This window comes from Lissotriton vulgaris, chromosome 3_1 (assembly GCF_964263255.1).
Source record: "Lissotriton vulgaris chromosome 3_1, aLisVul1.2, whole genome shotgun sequence".
In the NCBI taxonomy this organism is placed as follows: domain Eukaryota; kingdom Metazoa; phylum Chordata; class Amphibia; order Caudata; family Salamandridae; genus Lissotriton; species Lissotriton vulgaris.
The window spans coordinates 1,933,902,953-1,933,924,794 of record NC_141689.1 but is presented as its reverse complement, the minus strand read 5'-3'; the positions used below and the strand labels follow the sequence as shown (position 1 = coordinate 1,933,924,794).

Sequence of the window (21,842 nt, the reverse complement as noted above, 5' to 3'; positions counted from 1 at the left end):
TGTGGTAGACCGTAGTAAATGGAATTAGAAAAGTCCAAACAGGAGAGCACAAGTGAGATGACAGCTTGGGTAAGTGCAGCAGGGGGAAGTAAGTGGCGGACTTTACGGATCTTCCGAAGCTGGTACATGCTGGATGAGACTACCGCTCCCACTTGGGCTCTGAGGGAGAGTTCGGCGTCAATGATCACTCCCAGGCTCTTTACTGCTTTTGCCGGGACTGGGGGAGAGCCTAGCTCCGGAGGCCAGAACTGCGGGCCCCAGTGAGCGTGACTGAGTCCAGGGAGAAGGAGCTCAGTTTTCCCGGGGTTTAGTTTCAATTGGTTCTGGTTCATCCAGAGTTGGATGTGGATCATGACTGCGTGGAACGTATTAATGGCGTGTGGTGAGTTGAGTGAGAGGATGATCTGTAAATCGTCGGCGTAGTTATAGACGATGATGTCCCATTTCTGAAGAGAATAGATCAGTGGCCGGAGGTATAGATTAAATAGGAGTGGCGAGAGGGAGGAGCCCTGAGAGACTCCGCAGGACGTGGGAGATTTTTTTACAGTGTAGGGTCCCAGGCAGACCGCCTGTGTTCTTCCAGTGAGGAAGGACTTGACCCACTCAAGAGCGGTACCCTGGATGCCTGCCTGCTCGACACGGTGGAGAAAGATGTTGTGGTCCACCGTGTCGAACGCAGCAGACAAGTCCAGGAGAACGAGGGCTTGGGCGGACCCAGCGTCCGCGTTGCTCCTGAGTGTGTCCAGAACTGCCAGGATGACGGCCACAGTAGAGTGGGCAGGTCTGAAGCCGGCCTGATTAGGCTCAAGATGACAGGAAGATTCAATAAAGTTTGACAGGCACGGGGTGACGTGGGCCTCCATTAGTTTTGAGAAGTACGGGAGGAGGGAAATGGAGCGGTAATTCGACGGTTCCGCGGGGTCAGCGCCGGGTTTTTTAAGGAGGGGCACAAGGATGGCCTCCTTAAAAGAAGTAGGAACGATGCCGCTGCTGAGTGACCCGTTAAGTAGAGGTAGAATACAATCTGGCAGATTGAGGCATATACTCCGCAGGACAGATGGCGGGCAGCGGTCGTTCGGAGAGCCAGATTTCACGCGGGTGGCGAGTTCCGCTAAGGAGATGAGGTCTAGAGCGGGGAAAGTGGTGAGGGTCGAGGGGTTGTTAGGGGGAGTATCCGGTGGGTGTGACTGAGGAGGAGGAAGGATGGACTTTTTGATTTTTGAGATTTTTTCCAAGAAGAAAGAGTTGAGGGTGTCACAAGTCTCTTGAGTGGGGGTCTGGGCTGGGAGGGTTCTGTCATCTGTAGTAAGTTCGTTCAAGACTCTGAACACCTCCTTAGATTTGTCGACCGCCGAAGAGATCCTGTTGGAGAAGTGTTCCATTTTAGCTAGTCTGATGGTAGCTTTGTAGTCCTTTCGCGCGGCCAGATAGGACTGTCTGGCTGAATCGGAATAATCGCGTCTCCAGGTGCGTTCTAACTGTGGCTGGTGTTGCTGCCTTGATGAGTAAGATAACCGATATCGACTATCCCCTTTATCAGAGGACTGCCCTCTACCCCTTGATCCGCGAAAGGACGGACTTTTGTATTGGAGGGTACCCAATGATCTGGCCGTGCGCGTGTCCTTCTTTATACTGTGTAACGCCTCATCAATCTGAGGTCTGAAGAGAAATTGGCCATCATAAGGCATATCCAAGTTGTTTGTTTGTATTTTGGGACGAAAATAAATAGCCTTCAACCAACCCGGCCTCCTTAATACTGCTGCTCCGGCAAGTTGGCAAAATCCAGTCATTGCGATATCCATCGCACAGTCTATAATTTCCGACGCTGAGCGCTCTCCTTCAAGTAATATTTTCTTCACCATCTCCTTCGATTCCTCGGGCAAGGCAGCCCTTAACTGTCTGTTGTAAAGTCCCAAAAGCGCTAAGGCATTGGACGACTTTACTGTCATAGCAGACATGGTTGAGAAACGCTTTCCAATATTGTCTAGCTTTCAGCCTTCTGTATCTGGTAGAGAAGTCAATGGGGCAGAAGGATTTTTGTACTTCTTCTGAGCCGCCTGCTTAACTACTGAGTCCGTTTTGGGATGTCCTATTAAACAAGCTGGCGCAGTATCCGGCGCCCTATACTTTTTGTCCAAGCGAGGCAATACCGGAGATACTGAGGAAGGGTTTTGCATCAGCCTAACACCTTGTCCGCATTTTTGAGGGCCTCTTTAAAATCATATAAGAAGCAGTCCTGCTGAAGAGAGACCATGGGAATTTGGAAACGTTGAGCTGTCCTCTCAACGACATTATGGAACCCCCCGATGTCTCCAGGAGGAGAGTCTGCCTGTGCCAGCACTGGAGAAGCAGGGCAGGGAATGACATGGTTATCTCATTCATCATGGTTACATTGAAGCTCTCCTTCAGGTTTGTCTTCCTCCTCATCCTCATCAGTAGACTGAGGATGTGACAAGATGACTGGATCTGGCTGTAAATTTAAAGGTGGATGTAGATATCGTCGTTGACGCTGCAGTCGTCGTGGACGCTGTTGTCAACACTGCCATCGTCGTGGACGCTGTCGTCATCGACACTGCCATAGTCGTCGACGCGGTCGTCGTCGACACTGCCATCGTCGTCGACACCGTCATCGGACACTGCCATAGTAGTCGACGCCGTCGACACTGCCATTGTCGTGGACGCTGTCGACACAGCCATCGTCGTCGACACTGCCATCGTCGTCGTTGCTGTCGTCGTCGACACTGCCATCGTCGTCAACACTGCCATCGTCATCTACGCTGTCGTCGTCGACACTGCCATCGTCATCTACGCTGTCGTCGTCGACACTGCCATCGTCGTCGACATGTCATCGTCGTCGACACTGCCATCGTCGACACTGCCATTGTCGACACTGCCATTGTAGTCGACACTGCCATCGTCGTCTTCGCTATCGTCGTCGAGGCGGTCGTCTTCTACACTGCCATCGTCGTCAACGTTGTCATCCTCGTCGACGATGGAGACCTTTTTTCGTCTGTTGTTCCTCACAAGGAACAGAGGAGGTTTTAGCTAGACTCCCTCACACCAGTTTCTTCTGTTATAAGTCCCTTTCTCTCCTTTACACCTCTGTGAGGAGATTTTAAGTGGACTGCGTCTGTCAGATCCCCGGGAGGTCTTTTTAGAGGCTTTTTGAGGTATGTCCTTTGTAAGTCGCTTTCTCTCCTTTACACCTCAGTGAGGAGATTCAGTTGGACTGCGCCTGTCAGACCCATGGAAGGTCTTTTGAAGGCGTTTTGAGTGCGCTGCTGACAAGAAGCAGGGTGAGATAGTATTCCTTCTCAGATCTTCAAGAAAAAACGCAGCAGATGAGGCCTCATCACTGCCATACTAGAGACTGGATCTGTTCTAGATTTTAGCTTCCAGAACGAGGTAAAAAGACGACCCTCACAGACCCTTATGCTTTCTTACCTAGAACTTGTGGTCCGGATACAGGCAATAAATGCCATCTTATGAGGGTCATTCACATAATGCCTCCTTTTAGAGCAAGTAGCGCAAGCTCTAAAAAGGCCTTTTTTCTCCATGTCTGTGATGGTGCAAAAAGGGGAACAGCTTCCTGAAGAGAATACAGTAGAAATCCAAAAGTTGAAGAGAAATCTGAGCAGAGCTCAGAAGAGACTCCCTTAGCACGGCGTGCGGTAGAAAATCTGAGGGACTGAGGCTCCTGCCAGGAGTGTTCGAGAGGGAGGTGATAGCGGATTGGCTCTTTTCTAGAGTTCAGTCCTTTCTACAAAAGGACATGGCTATGTTACTAAGTTGAGGCCCATTGGCCTATTTCTCTATATGTCGTTTAGAACATGACTTTCTTTATGTACCGGGGACTCCCCATCCCGACGACGGGGAATGATTCAGGCATGTGAATCTGTGAAAGACACCCCTAATAATGGATAATCTGCAGATCAGGAGGAGCACAGCATTTCTTAATCAGGCATTCCCAGGGCAGAAGAAAAAGAAGTGGAATAGAGTCCGCACAACAGCACACTATGCTCTGGAGCGGTAGAGTGCAATGGCAGAATTTAATATACAGGAGTCTAGCAGCCTGGAGTGGGATAAAAACTAGGAAGCGTTCAAACTGCCTATGTAGTTTAAAATCGAAAAATTCTGTAGTAAGCGACATCACAAAACCGCTGCTGAACTCAAGACCCCACATGAGCCCAATAGACAACCTTAAGTGTCTGTTTATAAAGAGGCGGGCAACCCTCACAATCATGCCAGAAGGCTTCTAAGGCTAATTGGGCCAGCATGCTCTTAACATAGCAAACTCACTTTATTCTATAGCTTGTATCTTCTACGACTATTTCCTTAAGTGCATTAAAAGAAGTAGCAAGAGCTTGGGTGTACTTAAGCCTATGCCAGAACAAAAGAGGGCGTAGCTGTTCTCAGGAAAAAATGGAATGAATACCCATGTCCCATCTTAGGGGGAGCAGAGGTGCGCTTTTCGGGAGGGACAGCAGGCATCGTAAGCAATTGTTCTCCGCTACTATGCCAGACCAAATATACCCCATAGTTCAGGCCCGTAAAGTGTACTACCTGCAGGCTTGGCCCTGTAAACCTTTAAAGCTGGTGAAATAGGTCTCGCCTTTGAAGCGCAAAACAGCCTCAAGATGCCAGATGCATGGTGAATTAAGTTTAAACTGCTTTTCTAGACTTAGGGTAGCCATCAGACTGGGTTAACCTTATCCCAAGGTAGTCAAAGGAGGAAACCCTATAAAGATTATTTCCCTCAAGGGAAATGGAGCCCCTAAACGACCTGTATGGATTAATATTCAGACATTTCGTTTGTGTGTGATTATCAGTCCAGCGATGTCACAAAAAAAAGCAAACCGATCAACTAGGGTCTGCAGAACGACTGGTGTTTTAGGAATTAGCAAGGTATCACCTGCAAATAAAAACAGCTGGATTTTTGTACCTGCAACCCTTGGGGCATTGTTGCCATACACATCCAGATAAACTACCACATTGTTAAGATATAAGGAAAACAAGGTAGGGGTTAATACACATCCTTGCTGTAGGCCTTTATAGACACCAATACCAGGGCTCGAAAAATCCAATCAACATAGCGAGCCAGATTTAATCAGGGAGACCTATTTTTAGGGCCTTCTATCACTTTCTGGCGAGCTGAAACCAGGTGTTATATTGCTCAGTCACTTTGTGAGCAAGCATATCTTGTTAACTTGTGACATTTGCACAGCTTTCAGAGACAGAGGTCAAAAGTCAGTTTGTTTTCCTACTTTTACTCTTGTTTCTGTGACTGAAGATAGAGGAGTTAGTAATGTGAACTGTGTGACAATCACGTTGAGAACAGTTCACGGGCCAAGTACATTATAGTTAGGTCGAGTAGATTATAAAAGTTACTAGACCTGCAGGTTTGGTAACATTGTTATGATTTTTTAAGTCCTGAATATGTTCCGCCAGTTCCCCCTGAGGCACTCAGCAAACCTGGGCACAAGCATCCTGGTAAAAGAGCACAAGGATACTCAGCAGATCATGAGGGACTTTGTTTGCCTTCAATGTTTCCCATCATTTTTGTCATGGGACTAAGTCAAATGAAGGCTTCATGTCCACAAACACTAAATAAATATGTGACTTCTAAGGATGACCGCCTTCCAGTAGATGGCAAGAAATCTGAAAACCTGATCAATGTTTCTCACATCTCTTCTAAAACCAGCTTGAAAATGAGACAGAACTTTATGTTTATATATCCAGACATCAAGTCCGTCTAAGACCTGCCTGCAGAAGACCTTCTGGGTCACATTAATAAGGTTTATCGGCCTATAATAAGGGGGAGGTCCTGGAGCCCATTTTATAGAGGGGGACTATTTCAGTTGCACTCCAGCTAGCGGGAATTTCAGCCCCCTCCAAAATTGCATTGGACAATTTGTTCGTATAGCTGGCTCACTTGTCTAAATCCAGCAGCTTTAGCAAGGGCAATGCAATTGATAGTATCTTTGGTTTCTGTTACATCAAAAGTAAGACAGGGGGAAGAGTCATTGACCTCCAGTGAGCTTACCGCCTCCTCATGTGCCAAGGGAGAACCATATAAGTCGAATGCTTAAACCAGGAGTCAGAGTCAATTCTACTTGTTAAATAGAACTGCCCACTTTCGCCCACTGTGGCTACAATCCTCCAGAACTATCATTCCTGGCCCTAACTTCCTCAAATAAATCTTTCTAGTTGGGGGTTTCCTTCCTGCCGTTACCTGGACCTGCTTATGCATTTTCCTCTTTTGTCTGATGTCATTTGTGATGCCACCTTCAATGGCAAGGCGTAGTGCGTTTCCAGCCTGTCTACAACCCTTACTGTACCATAACTTGCCAGTTTTACGTGAGATTGGTCCCAGATATGGCTTACCACGAAAGCATTGGCCTATAAAATAGAAAATATTTACATGTACGGATTAAATTGCAGAGTTCTATTTTGCTGGGACCATGGTATATCAAGATTTCGCAGGGCATATAGGAGGGTTTTATCCATAGTAGTGCTGTGTTCTAGATCTGATTCTACCAAAGGCCATTTTAGTCTACGCAATGGAGACAAAGCAATAAAAAGTGAAAGAGAAACACTGTTCGAGTAGTTAAATGGTTTAGACAGTATGCAGTGCATAGCAATATGATCCCTATCTGTTCTAGGAACCACCTGCATGTCAAATGTCAATTAACAAACACCACAAACAATGGGTGATTAGTATTTAGTCAATCCTATTGGATTGCTCGTGCTGATTAAAAGTGGGAAGTTCTTGCAAATCAGATTTTGTGTACCCAGTGCATGCCCATAGCCTAAGCATTGAGCATAGTACATATCCAAAGCAAAAGCCTCTAGAAGGGTGTCCTTTCTTATTATAGCTACCTGGAACAAAACACTGACACAACCTGCTCTAAAGACAGGTTTAAGGGACCAATTGTATTGAAGCAGGCACATATCAAACTGATCTATAAACAAGCCCCTATTGGAGTCATCTAGTTGGGTCTTAACACTGCCACATTCCAGCACAGAATATTTATATTATCCGAAACACTCAGAGGACTTCCAGCTATCACAGCGCACAATGTTAAAGGTAGGTCAATATTGGTGGAGGTACCACCTTTGTGTGACACATTCAAATATCGGTATATAACAGTACCAGGGGGTTCCTCTCTAATCGTCAGATGATGCTGACGGCTACTACTAAGTCAATCCACTATTGACAGACCCAGGTCATCGGGAGGGGATGGAGGTCAGGTGATAAGTTGGGACTTTAGGGGGTCCAGAGGGTTATGTTTGTAGTGAATTTGAGAAGCAGACGGAGGGTGTTTGCGCGATTCCAGCCCCACAAGCCCTTCTACCATCTGGCTGAGTTTCAAACAGAGCTTGATGTAATCAAACGCACCCTCATTTGCTGATAGGTCATGCAGCCTTTTGGCATATAGAATGTCTGTACTGATTAAAGAATGACACTGGCGTACAGTTCTTACATAATATGTACATATATTTATTAGTGTATCCATATCCACTCCAGCCCCTGGCTCAATTTCGGAACTTTAGTCATAAAGATCCTGCTTGATCTCACTGTCTGGCTCTATGGCCCTCTCCCTCAGTTAATATTAGTTCTAAGTCCCAATGGGAAAAAGACTAACCACAGAGCACTGCGCATGGGACAGGTCGGCCAAGGTGCTTTCTCAGAGCCCCAGTCTTGCTAGAGAAGGGGAGGGGTGTTCTGTGCTGACTTTTTGGGGGAGATAGATTTGGGGCCAAGGAGTTCACTCCTATTCTCCAGGGCATCTGAAGGTGCCCTCTTTTATCACTTCTACATTTACGTCCGTTTTGGATATCAATTAGGGTCGTATAAGCTCCAGCAGCTACATAAGGTGAACTCCTAGGACGCGGGCCTTCCCAGCAACTTCCCACCCTCATCAGACATGGCAGCGATCTGTTGTTTAAACACATATACCTCTTTCTGCAGGTGTTTAATCAACTCAGCCGTGTGAAGAATATTCAAACCCTGCATCAGAAGCCATAGTGCTGCAGAAAGCCTTCACAAGATACACCATTAATTGCTCAGTGTTTTCCCCTCCCCCTGAGCAGAACACAGGTGCCTATCAGCCAGAACAGCATACTTATTAGCACATACAATGGAAGGCTCTACAATCAAAGGCATAGTCCCCTTACAATTGAAGTGAGCGGAAATGGTGTACATAGACTCAGACAATGTCTCAGACATTGCAATCTCTGTTTCAGCTAAGCCCTTGTTAGTAGCAACCGGTTTATCCCTCCTCTTGTTTGTAAATATAGGTCCAATCCCCCCGTCAATGCCTTCAAGCGTTGTAATAGGATGGGAGTCAGCCTCTAAGTCATTAGTGGCCTTCTTATAGCTCTACTTTTGTTTCCTAGGTAGGGTTTCACTGGCTTTGAGCTTGCCCATTTGTAAAGGAAGCAAACACAAGGAGATGATGGACGAAGAGCTGAAGCTTTTCAGACACTCGGCCCCAGTCACAGATATGGGTTGAATCCATCCTCGTTCTTTAGCTCACTTTGCCACTTCAGTTCAGACCCAGATATATGCAAATAAGTCTTGACCCTGTGCCTCATGGGAACAGTCTAGCCCGAACTGCCAAGCCAGGTTTTCCCTGAACCGGAAACAAGCATCCTGGGATCGGTTTCGGGGTACCACCACTCATCAGCAATGCTAGCTTGAATCCAGTGGCAAAGTGAGCAAGGGACCCATGTCTGGGCATACGCTTCCAATTTAGGGCAAGCAAAACAAACACAAGGAGATGATGGACATAGCTTTGAAACTTTTCAGACACTCACCAAGTCATAGCTGTGGGTTGAATCCATCATGTTCTTTAGCTCACTTTGCCACTTCAGTTCAGACCCAGATATATGCAAATCAGTCTTGACCCTGTGCCTCATGGGAACAGTCCAGCCCAATCTGCCAAGCCAGGTCTTCCCTGAACCGGAAACAATAATTGTGGGACCGGTTTCAGGGTAACACCCCTTATCAGCCAGGCTATCTTGAATCCAGTGGCAAAGTGAGCAAGGGACCCACGTCTGGATCCTGGCTGATGAGAGGTGAAACCCCGAAACTGGTACTAGGATGCTTGGTTCCAGTCCAGGGAGGACCTGGCCTGGCAGTTCGGGCTGGGTTGTTCCCATTGGGCGCAGGGTAAAGACTGATTTACATATCTCTGGGTTCAAACTTGAATGGCATGGGGAGCAAAAAAACGATGGATTTGGGCCTCGATCTTTGTACTGGGGTGAATATAGGACATTGTTCTGCATTCTGTGTATCAATTGTTCTTTTTGCATTTGTAAAGGAGGAGCACAAATTAGCAGTGATTGTCCATTAAATAGGACCCTTGCTCATGCATGCTGTAATGTAGAGCAGCTAATGAGCTGGCAAAGGCGAGAATGGGAAGGGCTACCACCCCCACCCCCAACAATACAGGAGCAGTGACCAGCAAAGAAACGTCCGAGCTGAACTAGGTGCTTGACGACAAATGAAATCCGGATCAGCAGCAGCAATGTGAGCAATGCATGCCCCCAGGAGATAAATGAAGGAGGTGGAGTTGCCGGGTAGGTAATGCAGTATGCTGTGGTAATGTGAAGCAGTACCTTCTCACAGTGCAACAACCAGGTACAACGCAGAGCCAAAGGGGCTCACCCCTGAGCACCGGCAATGGCGCACTCCTTTGATGAATAAGACTGAAGCCAAAGGTTTTTTCCCCTACAGGAGTGGCGCCCTCCAGAGATGAAGAATGCTGAAGCCAAAGGTATTTATCCCTGCAGCAGAGAAACAGCAACAGCAAGGAGCAAATCAATGCGATCCCCTCTAATCAAAATACCTACCCCAGAAATGCCATAGTCCAACTAGCCTAAGTAGAATGAAGGGTGGAATGCATCCCTACTGCCTATAGAGGCCCACCTTCTTTCACACAGTTTGTGAGTGCCCGGTCATACAACAATGCTTGGCCCTGGTTCATGCCACACTTGCATAGATTATAAGTAGACCATTCATGCCAGAACTCAACATAGCCCTATTAGGCATGAAGGTAAAGTGATGGCAACAGAGAGGCAGAAGGTTGCTGGTTGCGATGATATTAATTGCAAAGAGACATTGCTGGCTAATGGTACAGCTTATGAGGTAATGACACAGATTATGGATTACTGTGCCAAGGCATCAAGGGCTACCTCCAAAAATATTACAAGGTGTGGGAAATTTAGAGGGATTACTATCAGGGTTCAGATCATGGATAGTCGAACAGTGGCAATCACAGATGACATTCAAGTTAATTCTGGACCCTGGTTACAACCGGTTTATTTGTACCCACTGCACAGTGTTTTTAACTAGTACAAAAGCATTAAAAGGTTTTGAAAAAAAGGCTAAATTTAGGAAGAAGAGAACTGAAGAGAAGCCAAATTATAATTGAGTATGCGCTCTTTCAGGAACTGTTAAACCATACAGCAAAGGCAAATATCTCTGTACTTTGACCTACATAATATCATTTACCGGGATTCTATCCAAGATGTCTGCCACCAAAGCAGGAGTCACTTGCTCTGTAATACCGTTTCACAACTCTTTATGAGATAAAATACATGTGTGCCAGAAAATGGATGGGTACTGTTCCAGGCATGGAAAAGTGGGAAGGACAAAAAAGCAGTTAATGACCCGACCAATAGGCAGAAAACAATATGGGAGTGAGTTGCCGGTGATAATGGCTTTATAAGAACCACAGAGTGGAATAGGTGTAAAAACCAACAACCTTTAAAAGCAATGGCATCTTTTCAAGAAGGAACAGACTTGGGGGGCGTGGCCACGGCGGCGAACAAAATGGCCGCACTGCCGTGAAGCTCCTCCGGGCGGGCTCCCAGCGACGGCGAAAACGATGTGACCCGCGTCTGCTTCCCCCACCAGCACCGCAGAGCCGTCCCCTGATGCCCTCCAGAACACATGGGCGAGGTTTCTACACCACGGGAGCGACCGGACACTGAGCTCACGGCGGAGGGGACCCTAGGCCTCCGGACCTCTGCGCCATCTTCCCTTCTGCGCTGGAGCGCCGGGTGAGTGCTGCTCGGCCTTGGCGGTTGTGTGTCCTTTTCCTGCTGTTTCCCCTGCTGGGCTCGCGTGGACGGCACCCTCCCTGCGCGGTTCCCGTTTTTCTGGGCTACTTGGTTCCCGGCGCGGGGCAGAGGCCTTAGGCCCGGGTGAGAGCCGGGACCAGAACCTAGATTTCGGGCCCGTGCGGGCTTGCGGGTGGTGGCTGTGGGGCCTGGCCGGTGGGGGTTGGGTGCGCGGCTGCGGGGGGGGGGGTCTCGGCGGCGGTCTCCGGTGCCATACAGCGGCGGCCCCGCCGTGCAATAGCCGACACGGTTCTGTGCCTATCCGCTCACATACAGCCCTGACTCCATGAGAGGGTTGCTCCCTGGCCGATAACGTCTGGAGTGGCGAGGGCCCATAAACGTGAAGGGCCCGCTTTGGGATCTCTGTACTGGCTGTGCCTGACCGCTATTTACCTGACATTGCTCATTGGGCCTGGGTCCTGCCTGCAGTGCTAGTACACCGCCAGGTCTGCACGCACTCTGGTGGCTTCGGAGGTGGGTCCCACGTCTGGTTACTGGATTCCTGTCCCCAGCTATTGTCGCTGCTTCTGCGACTGCGACTGCTTCCCACGACCTCGACGATGGGAAAAAGGGATCCTTCTCAGAGAAAGCTCAGCTTCGATAAAACATCTCTCCTCACCTCCGACCCCCCGCCTGGTGCGGCCTCTGGCGCTGCTGGGATTCCGGACGGTGGCGATGCAGCGTCCATGATGGCCGCCATGATAGGGGAAATGCGTGCTGGCTTCAAGGCGCTTGACACGCGCTTCGACAGCCTGGAGAAGAAGCGGTCTGACATTGGTCCACGGTGCAGGCCCACGACCGACGCCTCGACTTAGCTGAGTCCAGAATATCAGATATGGAGGACGGGTCCTCTAAGGCGCTGAAGCGGCTGGACCGTGTCAAGAGAATTCTTAAAGACGTGGCCATCAAGAATGAGGATTTGGAAGCGCGTAGCCGGAGAAATAACATTCGTATTCTTGGTGTTGCGGAGACAACTGCCACTGGCCGGTTTGACACTTTTGTAGAACGTCTCCTCATCGAACTGTTCGGAAAAGACACCTTCACGGCCGGCTTTGTGGTGGAGAGGGCGCACAGATCACTGGGGCCTAAACCGCGCACCGGGCAACTGCCCCGACCCATTATAGCCAGGATTATGAACTTTCGTGACCGTGACGCCGCACTCCGAGCTGCATGTGAGATGGGAGAGGTGCAGTGGCAAGGAAGCAAATTGTCCTTCTCTCCGGACTACACTCTTATGGTACAAGAGGCACGACGGAAATTCACTAGTGTCAAAGCGGCTCTTCGCAATCTTGGCTTGAAATACAATATGCTCTACCCGGCGCGGCTGAAAGTGGATGTGGACGGCCGATTCTGCATCTTCGAATCTCCGGCCGAGGCCCAGGACTTCTGTCATGCCTACAAAAAGGGTCCGGGCTCGGCTGCCGGCTCCAGGCCTAACTCTCCACCTCAATCTGACTCACAGGCTAGTGCTGACTTGTTCGCTGCAACTGGACTAGGCTGATCATCCGATGATGCTCGGTGCACGGCTCCTTATCTATGTTGGGTGACGGTCCGACTCTGCTGGACTACTTTACATACCATTATCTCGTATGTCGCGCAGCTGGGTTGCCCGCCCGGGGGTAGCGTTGCTTCACCCTATGACGTATGCCTGTTTATTTCGTTCTTCTTGGGGTTTGTTATTTTTCAGTTTGCAGATATGTTCTATTAGTATGAATAATCGGCTGTTGGTGTTCTGCACTGCTGTTCAGAGAATGTCTGGATTCTGCCTCTCTTGGGGGGCTGGGTGGCGGGTGGGGGATGGGTTGTGCGCTTTCTTTGTGGTTCTTTTTCTTGTTTTTGTTTGATTGCAAGACTTTTGGTATCGGCTTGTTTGATGACCACTCATTGCTTACGTTCCTTGATCTGACATTATGGCCGGATTAGGTCTGCAGTCTGGGCCTTCCAGGCTAACATTGATGACATGGAATGTTCGTGGCTTGAACACTACTCGCAAGCGTAAGCAGGTATTACAATATGCCGACCGGCATAAAGTAGATGTCCTCTTCCTGCAGGAGACACACCTGGTACAGGCTGACACGGTTTCCTTGGCGAAGGGTTGGGGTACCCATAGAGTGTTTGCAACCTACAGTAGGTACGCACGCGGGGTTGCGATTCGGATACATAAAAGGATACCCTTTGTGTTCGCTGAGAGTAAGGTGGATGTCGATGGCAGGTATGCGATACTCTCTGGTGTGTTGTATGGTTACAAGATTGCCTTCGTGGGGGTCTATGGTCCCAACACTGACTCTTCAGCCTGTTTCCACGACCTGTACCTATCACTGCTCCACTCAAACATTGAGCTACTGGCGTTGGGGGGCGATTTCAATCTCTTGATGGACCCGAAAAGGGATAGCACGTCTCCCTCCCCAGATCGCAAACCACTTGCCCGTGCGGCTGTTGCGGCTATCTGTTCACACTTTTCATTGCTAGACGTAGAGGCTAGACGACACTCTGATACCCCAGCTTTTACTCATCACTCCAGCTACCACAACACGAGCACCACACTTGACTACTGGCTACTTTCGCCAGGCTTAGCGGGCTGGATGACTGATCTTCGCACGCTTCCGCACACTCTTTCTGACCACTCCCCTGTGGTATTGACACTATCGATCCCTAGGCTGGGTGGCTATGAACGACAATGGCGTTTCCCAGGGAGAGCCTTAGCAGACCCGGTCTTTACGGAGGAGGTCCGTACTGCAATCGAGGACTAGTTTGACATCAACACTGGCTCTGTGACCACTTGGGCCACGTTGTGGGAGGGGTTTAAGGCCACCATAAGGGGGGTTTGCATCACCAAGCATGTTGGGGCGCTGCGTGAGATCCGTGCTACTCTGGACCGCCTTGAGGCCGAGCTATTAACGGCTGAAAGTGAAGTCCTCGCTGACCCTTCGCCGAGACGCGAGGCTCGACGTCTCGAGCTGCTACTGGAGTTCAGGGACACCGCGGACAGGGAGATGCGGTTTAAGGGCAAATACCACACAGCGTGCCGATATGGTGAGAGAGATCGGCCGGGCAGACAACTGGCTCAACTGCTACGCCCGCCGCGGCAGGCTACATACATCACTGACATTACTGATGCACACGACAGGCCTCACCTTTCCACCCCCGATATTTGCAATACTTTTTTAACCTACTACCGCCATCTTTACACTTCTGCCCTTCCAGATGATTGCCGCGACCCGGGTTTGTATATTAACGAAATTGCAATGGTATACCTAGAGAAGTATATGCAAGATTTTCTGGCTCATCTGATCACACCGGAATTGATCGCTGAGGCCATTGACTCCTTGAGGGGGTCCGCGGCGCCAGGTCTGGATTGCTTCACAGCCGACTTTTATCAGGAGTACAAAGAGGAGCTCGTGCCCAGGCTTCTTGAAGTGTATGCGGAGGCTCTGGAGTCCGGTGTTGTTCCCCCCACGCTCCGGGAAGCGGTCATCGTTTTGCTGCCCAAGCCGGGACGCGACCCCACGGTCTGTAGCTCCTACCGTCCGCTGTCGCTCCTTAATCTTGACTACAAGATTTTGGCCAAAGTCCTGGCGATGCGGCTAGCACTGCTGGTGGATTCCATTGTTTCACCGGCACAGTCTGGCTTCATCCCTCAAAGATCAACCTCCCTGAATCTTCGTACACTTTTCTCAGTCCTACATAGGATCGAACCCTCCACTCCAGCGGCAGCGGTTTTTTTAGATGCCGAAAAGGCATTCAACACTTTAGAGTGGCCTTTTTTCTTGGAAGTCATGCGGAGAATGGGCATGCCCGCAATGTTTGTAGCGACAGTGGAATTGCTGTATACTGCACCCACGGCTCGCATTCACCTAAATGGCACCATCACTGATAGGTTCACCCTCTCCAGAGGCACCCGACAAGGATGCCCCTTATCCTCGCTCCTTTTCATCCTGGCGATGGACCCTCTGGTTCGCCACTCCACATCTCCACAGGGGGCTCCAATTTCGCACTGGCCCTCTATTGGTCTCGCTTTATGCGGACGATATGGTCCTATATGTCCGCACTCCGGAGGCCAACCTGCAGCCCTTATTGTCGGAGACTGCCCAATTTGGTGAATACTCGGGCCTCAAGGTTAATTGGCACAAATCACAGCTATTTCCGCTCACCCCCGCCACCTCACAATGGCCGTGCTCCCTCCCATTGGAGTGGTGCGAAGACTCTATCAAATACCTTGGGATCCACATACATCTCGACACGGTGTCCATCATTCGCCTGAACTATGGACAAACCCTGGATTTTTTGGAGGATAACACGGACAGATGGCTTTGACTCCCTCGGTCTATGGCTGGCCGAATCGCCATTGTTAAAATGGTAACTCTCCCCCGTTTTTTGTACCTTTTCAATAACATCCCAATCCCTCTAACCAAGGTTTTTTTCACACAACTACGCACTGCCCTGCTGCGATTGGTGTGGGGGGGTAAACGCCCCCGCGTAGCCTGGCGCACACTGACACTGCCATACGAAAGGGGTGGCTTTGGGGTCCCGGACTTTTATCTCTACTACCTGGTAGCCCAATGTTCATACGCTCACCCTTGGTACCACCGAGATGCCAGAATTCCACATTTGAAACCAGAAGCTGATGCGGCGCTCCCGGTGTCACTTAATGCAGTCCTCCCCAAGGTTCTCCCTCGGGACCCACACGATATACACCCACTCACCACGACGGCCTGGGCTTGGGACAAGATCAGGCGCTTACTCCACATAGACACAATGTACTCCCCTGCCCTTCCTTTACCCAACCCACACTGGCTTCCCATAACGGGCGAATCTGTGGTCCGTCGCACGCTATCAAAATTCCAGCTCCTCACGATCGGTGACTTGTTCCCCGACGGTCATGCTTTCTCTATGACAGAGGACCCCCGTTTCACCCACCGAACATTTATGGATTCTTTCATTCTCACGAGACTTCGTGCGATGTTAAGGGCTGCATTTCCCACATTCCCCCTTCGGCCTGATGACAATCCCGCGCTTACATTCATTATACAAAACGATTCAGGGGTTCACGTGGTGTCCAAACTTTACAAGTTGTGCTTGTCCTCTCTCCCATCATCGGACGGGGTGGTGGGCGCTGCTTGGGAACATGATCTGGGCATGCAGATTTCAGACGACCAGTGGGAGGCATGTTGTGCTATGACCAGGGAGGTCTCCATGAATAGTAGACACAAACTCATACACTTTAAATTCCTGCGAAGGATGTATCACACACCAGCGCTCGCTCACAGAATAGATGCCAATAGGCCCCATGTCTGCCCAAGTGTAATGCCCCGCAGGCGGACTTCGCACACCTCTCCTGGACTTGCCCGAGACTCCACACTTACTGGGTAGAGGTACACAAGATTTTGGGTGACATATTGGGTTTACCGTTAACTGTTACACCGGAAATCGCACTGCTAAGCTATGTGACAAATTTCCCCCGCAAACTCCATAAATTGGCGTCCATTTGCTTCCTACTGGCCAAGAGGGAGGTTGCACTGCTCTGGTGTTCACGACGCGCCCTGACTATCGCCTCTTGGCTTCGGAGTGTGGCATACTGCAATGTGAATAGTGTGGAATATTCGGAACAACTCCCAACCTCTTCCCGCCCAGGTGACATCTGGGGTCCATACCGCAAATACATTGCGAGACTGACCCAGGAAACACCTTCTCAGTCACTTCATCCTAACACACCAACAGGGGTGGGCTAGTGCACTGGGGATCCTTCGCTGTACCCTGGACACATATAGACGCCAATGCGGCTCCCATGTGCCCTACGACGCACGAGACTAAGTTCTGGTCGTTTGGTGACATGTTGCCCTTCGTAGTCCCTGGGTTGTCATGCCTGATATTCATGGAGACTGTATTGTACTTGGTCGGTCTTCCGGCCCTAATGGTTACCCCCAGAGGTGTGGGCTGCACTGTGCCGCCTGGGGCGGGATTGAGTGGTACTGGATGTGGGCTGCTGTGTCTGGGCTGGGGATGCTGTTTGATGTGGTGGTTGACGCATCGCGAGCTGACTTGCTGTATTGGTCTTGCAATCTTGTAGATATGATTTTTGTTTCTTTTATCTTGCTTTCCTTTGTTGCGATATCCATTATGTTCTTTGTAAATTTATGTTGCCTTATTAGAAAATACACTCCTTGTATCATTATCTATGGTCAAACAGGCAATCCTGCTGAGTACACCAGTATTTTCCTTGCAATATTTTGTATGGTACATGATGTCATTTTATACTTGATATGTAATCGGTATTTTCAAATGTGGATTGCCTCAGTTGCTTTAATAAAGTGTTTAAAAAAAAGAAGGAACAGACTTTCATCAGAAAGGTTCTCAACCAGGTTTTTGGAAATGAATAACAAAATAACAAAGTACTGTAAACAAAAAATTAAACCTCATGACTATTCTGGCAGTAAAAAATAAAACAATTGTGCAAAAACAACCATTAAAACGTGCAAGGAATCGGAACAGCGTTGTGTATTTGAATTTCTTACAGACAGTGAAGATTTTACAATGCCTCAGCAACATATTACCTATATATATATATATCTTGAAAAGATGTTCAGAAACCTTTGAGATAAAATATCTGTACCTTTTATTCAAGTCACATGCCACCTGTAATTACAAACACAAAAAATACCATTAGCCAAAATATGGGCAAAAAAAGGAAATTAAAACATTCGCTTTTATTTCTGAACAAAATTAAGTATTGGCATGCGCATACACAAAATAAATAATGTAATCCTTTCAAATGTTTCCAAACATCGGAGGGCCATTGTAATTTAGATAATAGAACAATGGTTCTTAACTATTGGTCCGTGGACCCCTGTAGTTATGCCATGCCTACTTAAGGATCCACAACTGCTAAGAAAGAGAAATAACATTCGCTGAATAATAGAGCGTGTACACACACGCACACACACAACACCCCACCCCCAAAATTTGAACATTTAAAGACGCTCTGTAAATGTGAAGGAATTTAAAATTGGAGGCTAAAAATAAAGTGGATATCTTTAGCTTAATTTGTGGGAGAGCAAGTAGAGCAAACAAAAGTATGAAAGACTGGTGACCTCAATTGAAGCACTAGTGTACACAAAAAGAGGATGCATTAAGAGGAAAAAAGATAAAGTCACTATGCTAGAGTCTAGCATATTGCTTTATGTTCTAGAAATAAAATCACATTTTGAAAAGCGTCAACCTTCCAATACAAATTCGATTTCTGTATATGTTTTGTTTGCAAATAAATAAAAATATTTCAAAATGTAAGTTTTTGTTCGATGTGCACTTGTGTCTGTAGTTTTTTGCATGTTTTGAGGCTAAAATTGTAGAATTGCACAAAACGAACATTTTAGGCATATTATACTGAAGATTTCAAGGTCTTTGAAAAATAAAAAAGTGTCAGAGAGAACTATTTTAGTTATGGGAAACAAGGCCAGGTGGACTTACAAAGGTGCTGATTACTTATGATCTGTCTGAGATGCTGGTCCTTAAACCTGGTTCGGACATCAGTTGCACTCTGAAGGATTTTATTGCTTGGAGTAGTGGCTAGAGCAATTTCATTCACGGTTTGCATTTATTTCTAAAGTTGTACATGCACATGTATAACCATGTATTCTAAGTGCACATTAAACACTTAACTAAAGTTTCCTAACTACAGGCCTCAGTCTAAATCCATTTTGCTTTGCCAACATGTTTTCTATTTTCTTTGCTGGTTCATTATCATGATTTACGTTAGCTAGAAAAAGGCTTATTGTCTGTTTTAGACTATTGATAAATAGGCTTGAAGAGAAATTTGGCAGTGAACGTCAAGAAACACCGGTCAAAAGAGACCTTCTGTTCATCATGTACCAGGATGGAAAGATGTTCAAGGCTAAGAACTGCAGGTTCAGTTTGATACGATATGAACCTAAAGCCATGTTGCAGATGCACTCAAGTAGTGGTCCGATTGGTCTCTGGTGGTGTGAGGAAGATAAGAATATTTCTGAATCTCCTGTTACTTTTAATTGACGTTCTCATAGTTAGGAGAGATTCCTTTTAGAATTATGGGCAGATGTAAGTAGCTTTTTTGAGCTTGCAAACGGTCTGATTCACAGAATCGGGCTATTTGTGACCACAAATAAGACTTTTTGAATGTAAAAAACCCTAGTTTGGAATTTGGTAACCTATTACTGAATTAGAAACCAACTCACAGTGGTATATGTGAATGTTTTGCAACCGAAATGCGGTCGCAAAACATTTGCATTTTACGGTATACTTAAAGTAGGTGGTTACCCATTTGCAAACGGGAATGTTTCCCCCAAGGGACCCCCTCCCCTTTGTGAATGGTTGTAAAAACGTACCATTGCCTACTCTTAAAAAAAGCTTTTGTTTTTCTTTTTAAAATTCATCAAGTTTTCCTTTAAGAAAAACTGGCTGTATTTAAAAAAAAAACTAAAAAAACATGCCTTTATCGAAAAGCAATCACAGACATGGTGGTCTGCAGACACAGCAGGCCACGATCCCTGTGATTTTAGCGATTCTCAATGGGTCGCATATTGCAACCTACCTCATGAATATTAATGGGGTAGGTCTATTCCAGTGGGAATCGCAAGCAATGAAAAACACACTGTAGTACATCGCTGTTTGCGATTACCTAAAAGAAAATCGCAAAAATGTGGTTTTAGGTAATTGCAAGCTCAAAAGTATGTACATCTGGCCTGTGAGAGGTATAGACCTCTATGCTTGCCCTATTCTTGCATGTGTGAAGCTTTATACTATACACCAATTTCCTTTTTCTCTGGACTTAAACTGGAATATTGACCCTTGATTGATGACCCTATATTTTATATAGGTTTAGAAGAGAGAAGGGCAGTTTCTTTATGGAATACCAGTTTGCTTTAATTTGTTTTGATACACTTGTGGTTATCGCAAATCGATAGGTCATTCTTTTGCGCCTTAACCTACTGAGATATTTCAGCATTCCTATGGTCTTGCTGCATTTACTGAACTTATGCTTTGTTTGCAAACATACTGTATTGATTGGTAATCTGAAATAAAACCTTTAAATATATTCAGAGATTCTTGGTTCTTATTGGGAAGTTACATTGGCTTCAGAAGTATAAAAGTATTGTTGATATTTTTTCCCATTCAATGTTGCACGTCAACTAACACAGGTCCATACGACCAATGGGGAAAAATCTTTGACAAATTGACTAAGATTTTGGTGCAAGGTCCAGCACACCATCAAGATGGCAGCTTGTCAGATGGTTACCTACTGAAGCAAAGAGTTAGCATACCCAATTGTAGACTTGCCCAAACCCACCCTAGCGTTTAAAGCCCAAGTCCTGATTCAGAGATCAGTGGAGTTCCAGCAGTTCGGAAAAGAGTTGTACCACAGGAGGAGTGAGCATGAATGGGGTTGCATGCTATAATTGCAGTATTTTTTTGAGATTATGTGATGAGAGGAGAAGATGCTTTCGTTGCAGCACAGATGTGAATGCGCTTAATGTTGAGCAGTTGTTATCGGGCAGGAAGTAGCCGAAGATCCCGGTAGGTATATAAAGTGTACAATATACTGTAATGTAATTTGTATGCTAAGTTTTTGGGTGCTAGTCAAGAGGTACCAACGGCAGCACAATTGGGATATAGATATACAACTTTGTGTGAGTGTAAGATATGGTTGGTGTGGTGGAACCTATCTACGTAAAGGAGAAGCTGCACTGAACTGGGTGATTCTAGCTGGTGGAGATTTTACTTGAGTGTGTATCTGAGTAGATCGGAAAGTATCGCTCTGGACCATTTTTTGTGTAATTTGATTTCTTTAGTGGAGCAGACAAAAGTTATTTGTTAAAATCGCTTAGCGTTTTTGCTTGCCTAGGGTTGAGAAAAGAGTGCCATTGTGAAAATGGTAAGGGAGGGTATGCCGCTGCAAAGAGTGAGAAATATATCCTAGTGTGCTGCGCTGAGATTGGACGGTTGGCGTTTGTGCTGCGCTGTTACGAGTTGATAAGTCACTTAGTGTCACGCTGCTATTGGTTGTTGAAGCAGAAAGAAAATTATGAGTAAAGATATTATTTTCTAGTGTTAAACTACATTTCTGTTTGCGATTGTTGATATTATTGATGGATAATAACATTTTTCAAGGCTATACGAGATCTGATATGGAGAGATGTTAGAGAAGAGGTGCTGTGACAAAGCACAGCATGTCATTATACGGCCATAAATGTGGGGCTCCACAAGACCACTTAGCAAAATCAATGGCTTAAGATCACTGAAAAAGAAGGTGCTTAGATGCTTACACACTATGGCACATTCAATTTGAGAATGATTGAAAATCTGTGACGGGTATTGTACGAAATGAAACAACTGCTTAGACCTACACAGTACGAGGCCTTAACGCTTAGGAGCATGTAGCCTACGTCAAGGAGAAACAGAGGTATCAGGGTTGAGTCAGAAAGGCAGTGAGTACTTGTGCCGAAGCTAGATGGGATGCAGAACAACAAAAATGGAGAACCAACATGATTGATGGAGATAAGTTATATCCTGCAATGAAAGGAACCTCAGAAAGACATAAAGGAGGATAAAGTACAGAGTGCTGAGGGAACAGGCGTAGATAGTGATTCTAGTGATGACTTTCTAGATGTGGTATTGTGAACTCGTCTACCTCCTTACCGCCTGAAGGAATGAGTTGTGTTGTTACCAGTGGAAGCTCAGAG

At 47.1% G+C, this 21,842-nt stretch overlaps 1 protein-coding gene across 2 annotated transcripts in view; it reads right to left on the bottom strand.

Moving 5' to 3' along the window:
• LOC147728638 (uncharacterized) overlaps positions 1 to 21,842 on the bottom strand; it is a 360,759-nt gene that overhangs the window by 226,142 nt on the left and 112,775 nt on the right. For both annotated transcript variants that reach the window (XM_086962403.1, XM_086962402.1), the window contains exon 4: positions 17,741 to 17,763. In XM_086962403.1, coding sequence (XP_086818529.1) covers positions 17,741 to 17,763 — 23 coding nt within the window. The remainder of the gene's footprint in view (positions 1 to 17,740; positions 17,764 to 21,842) is intronic.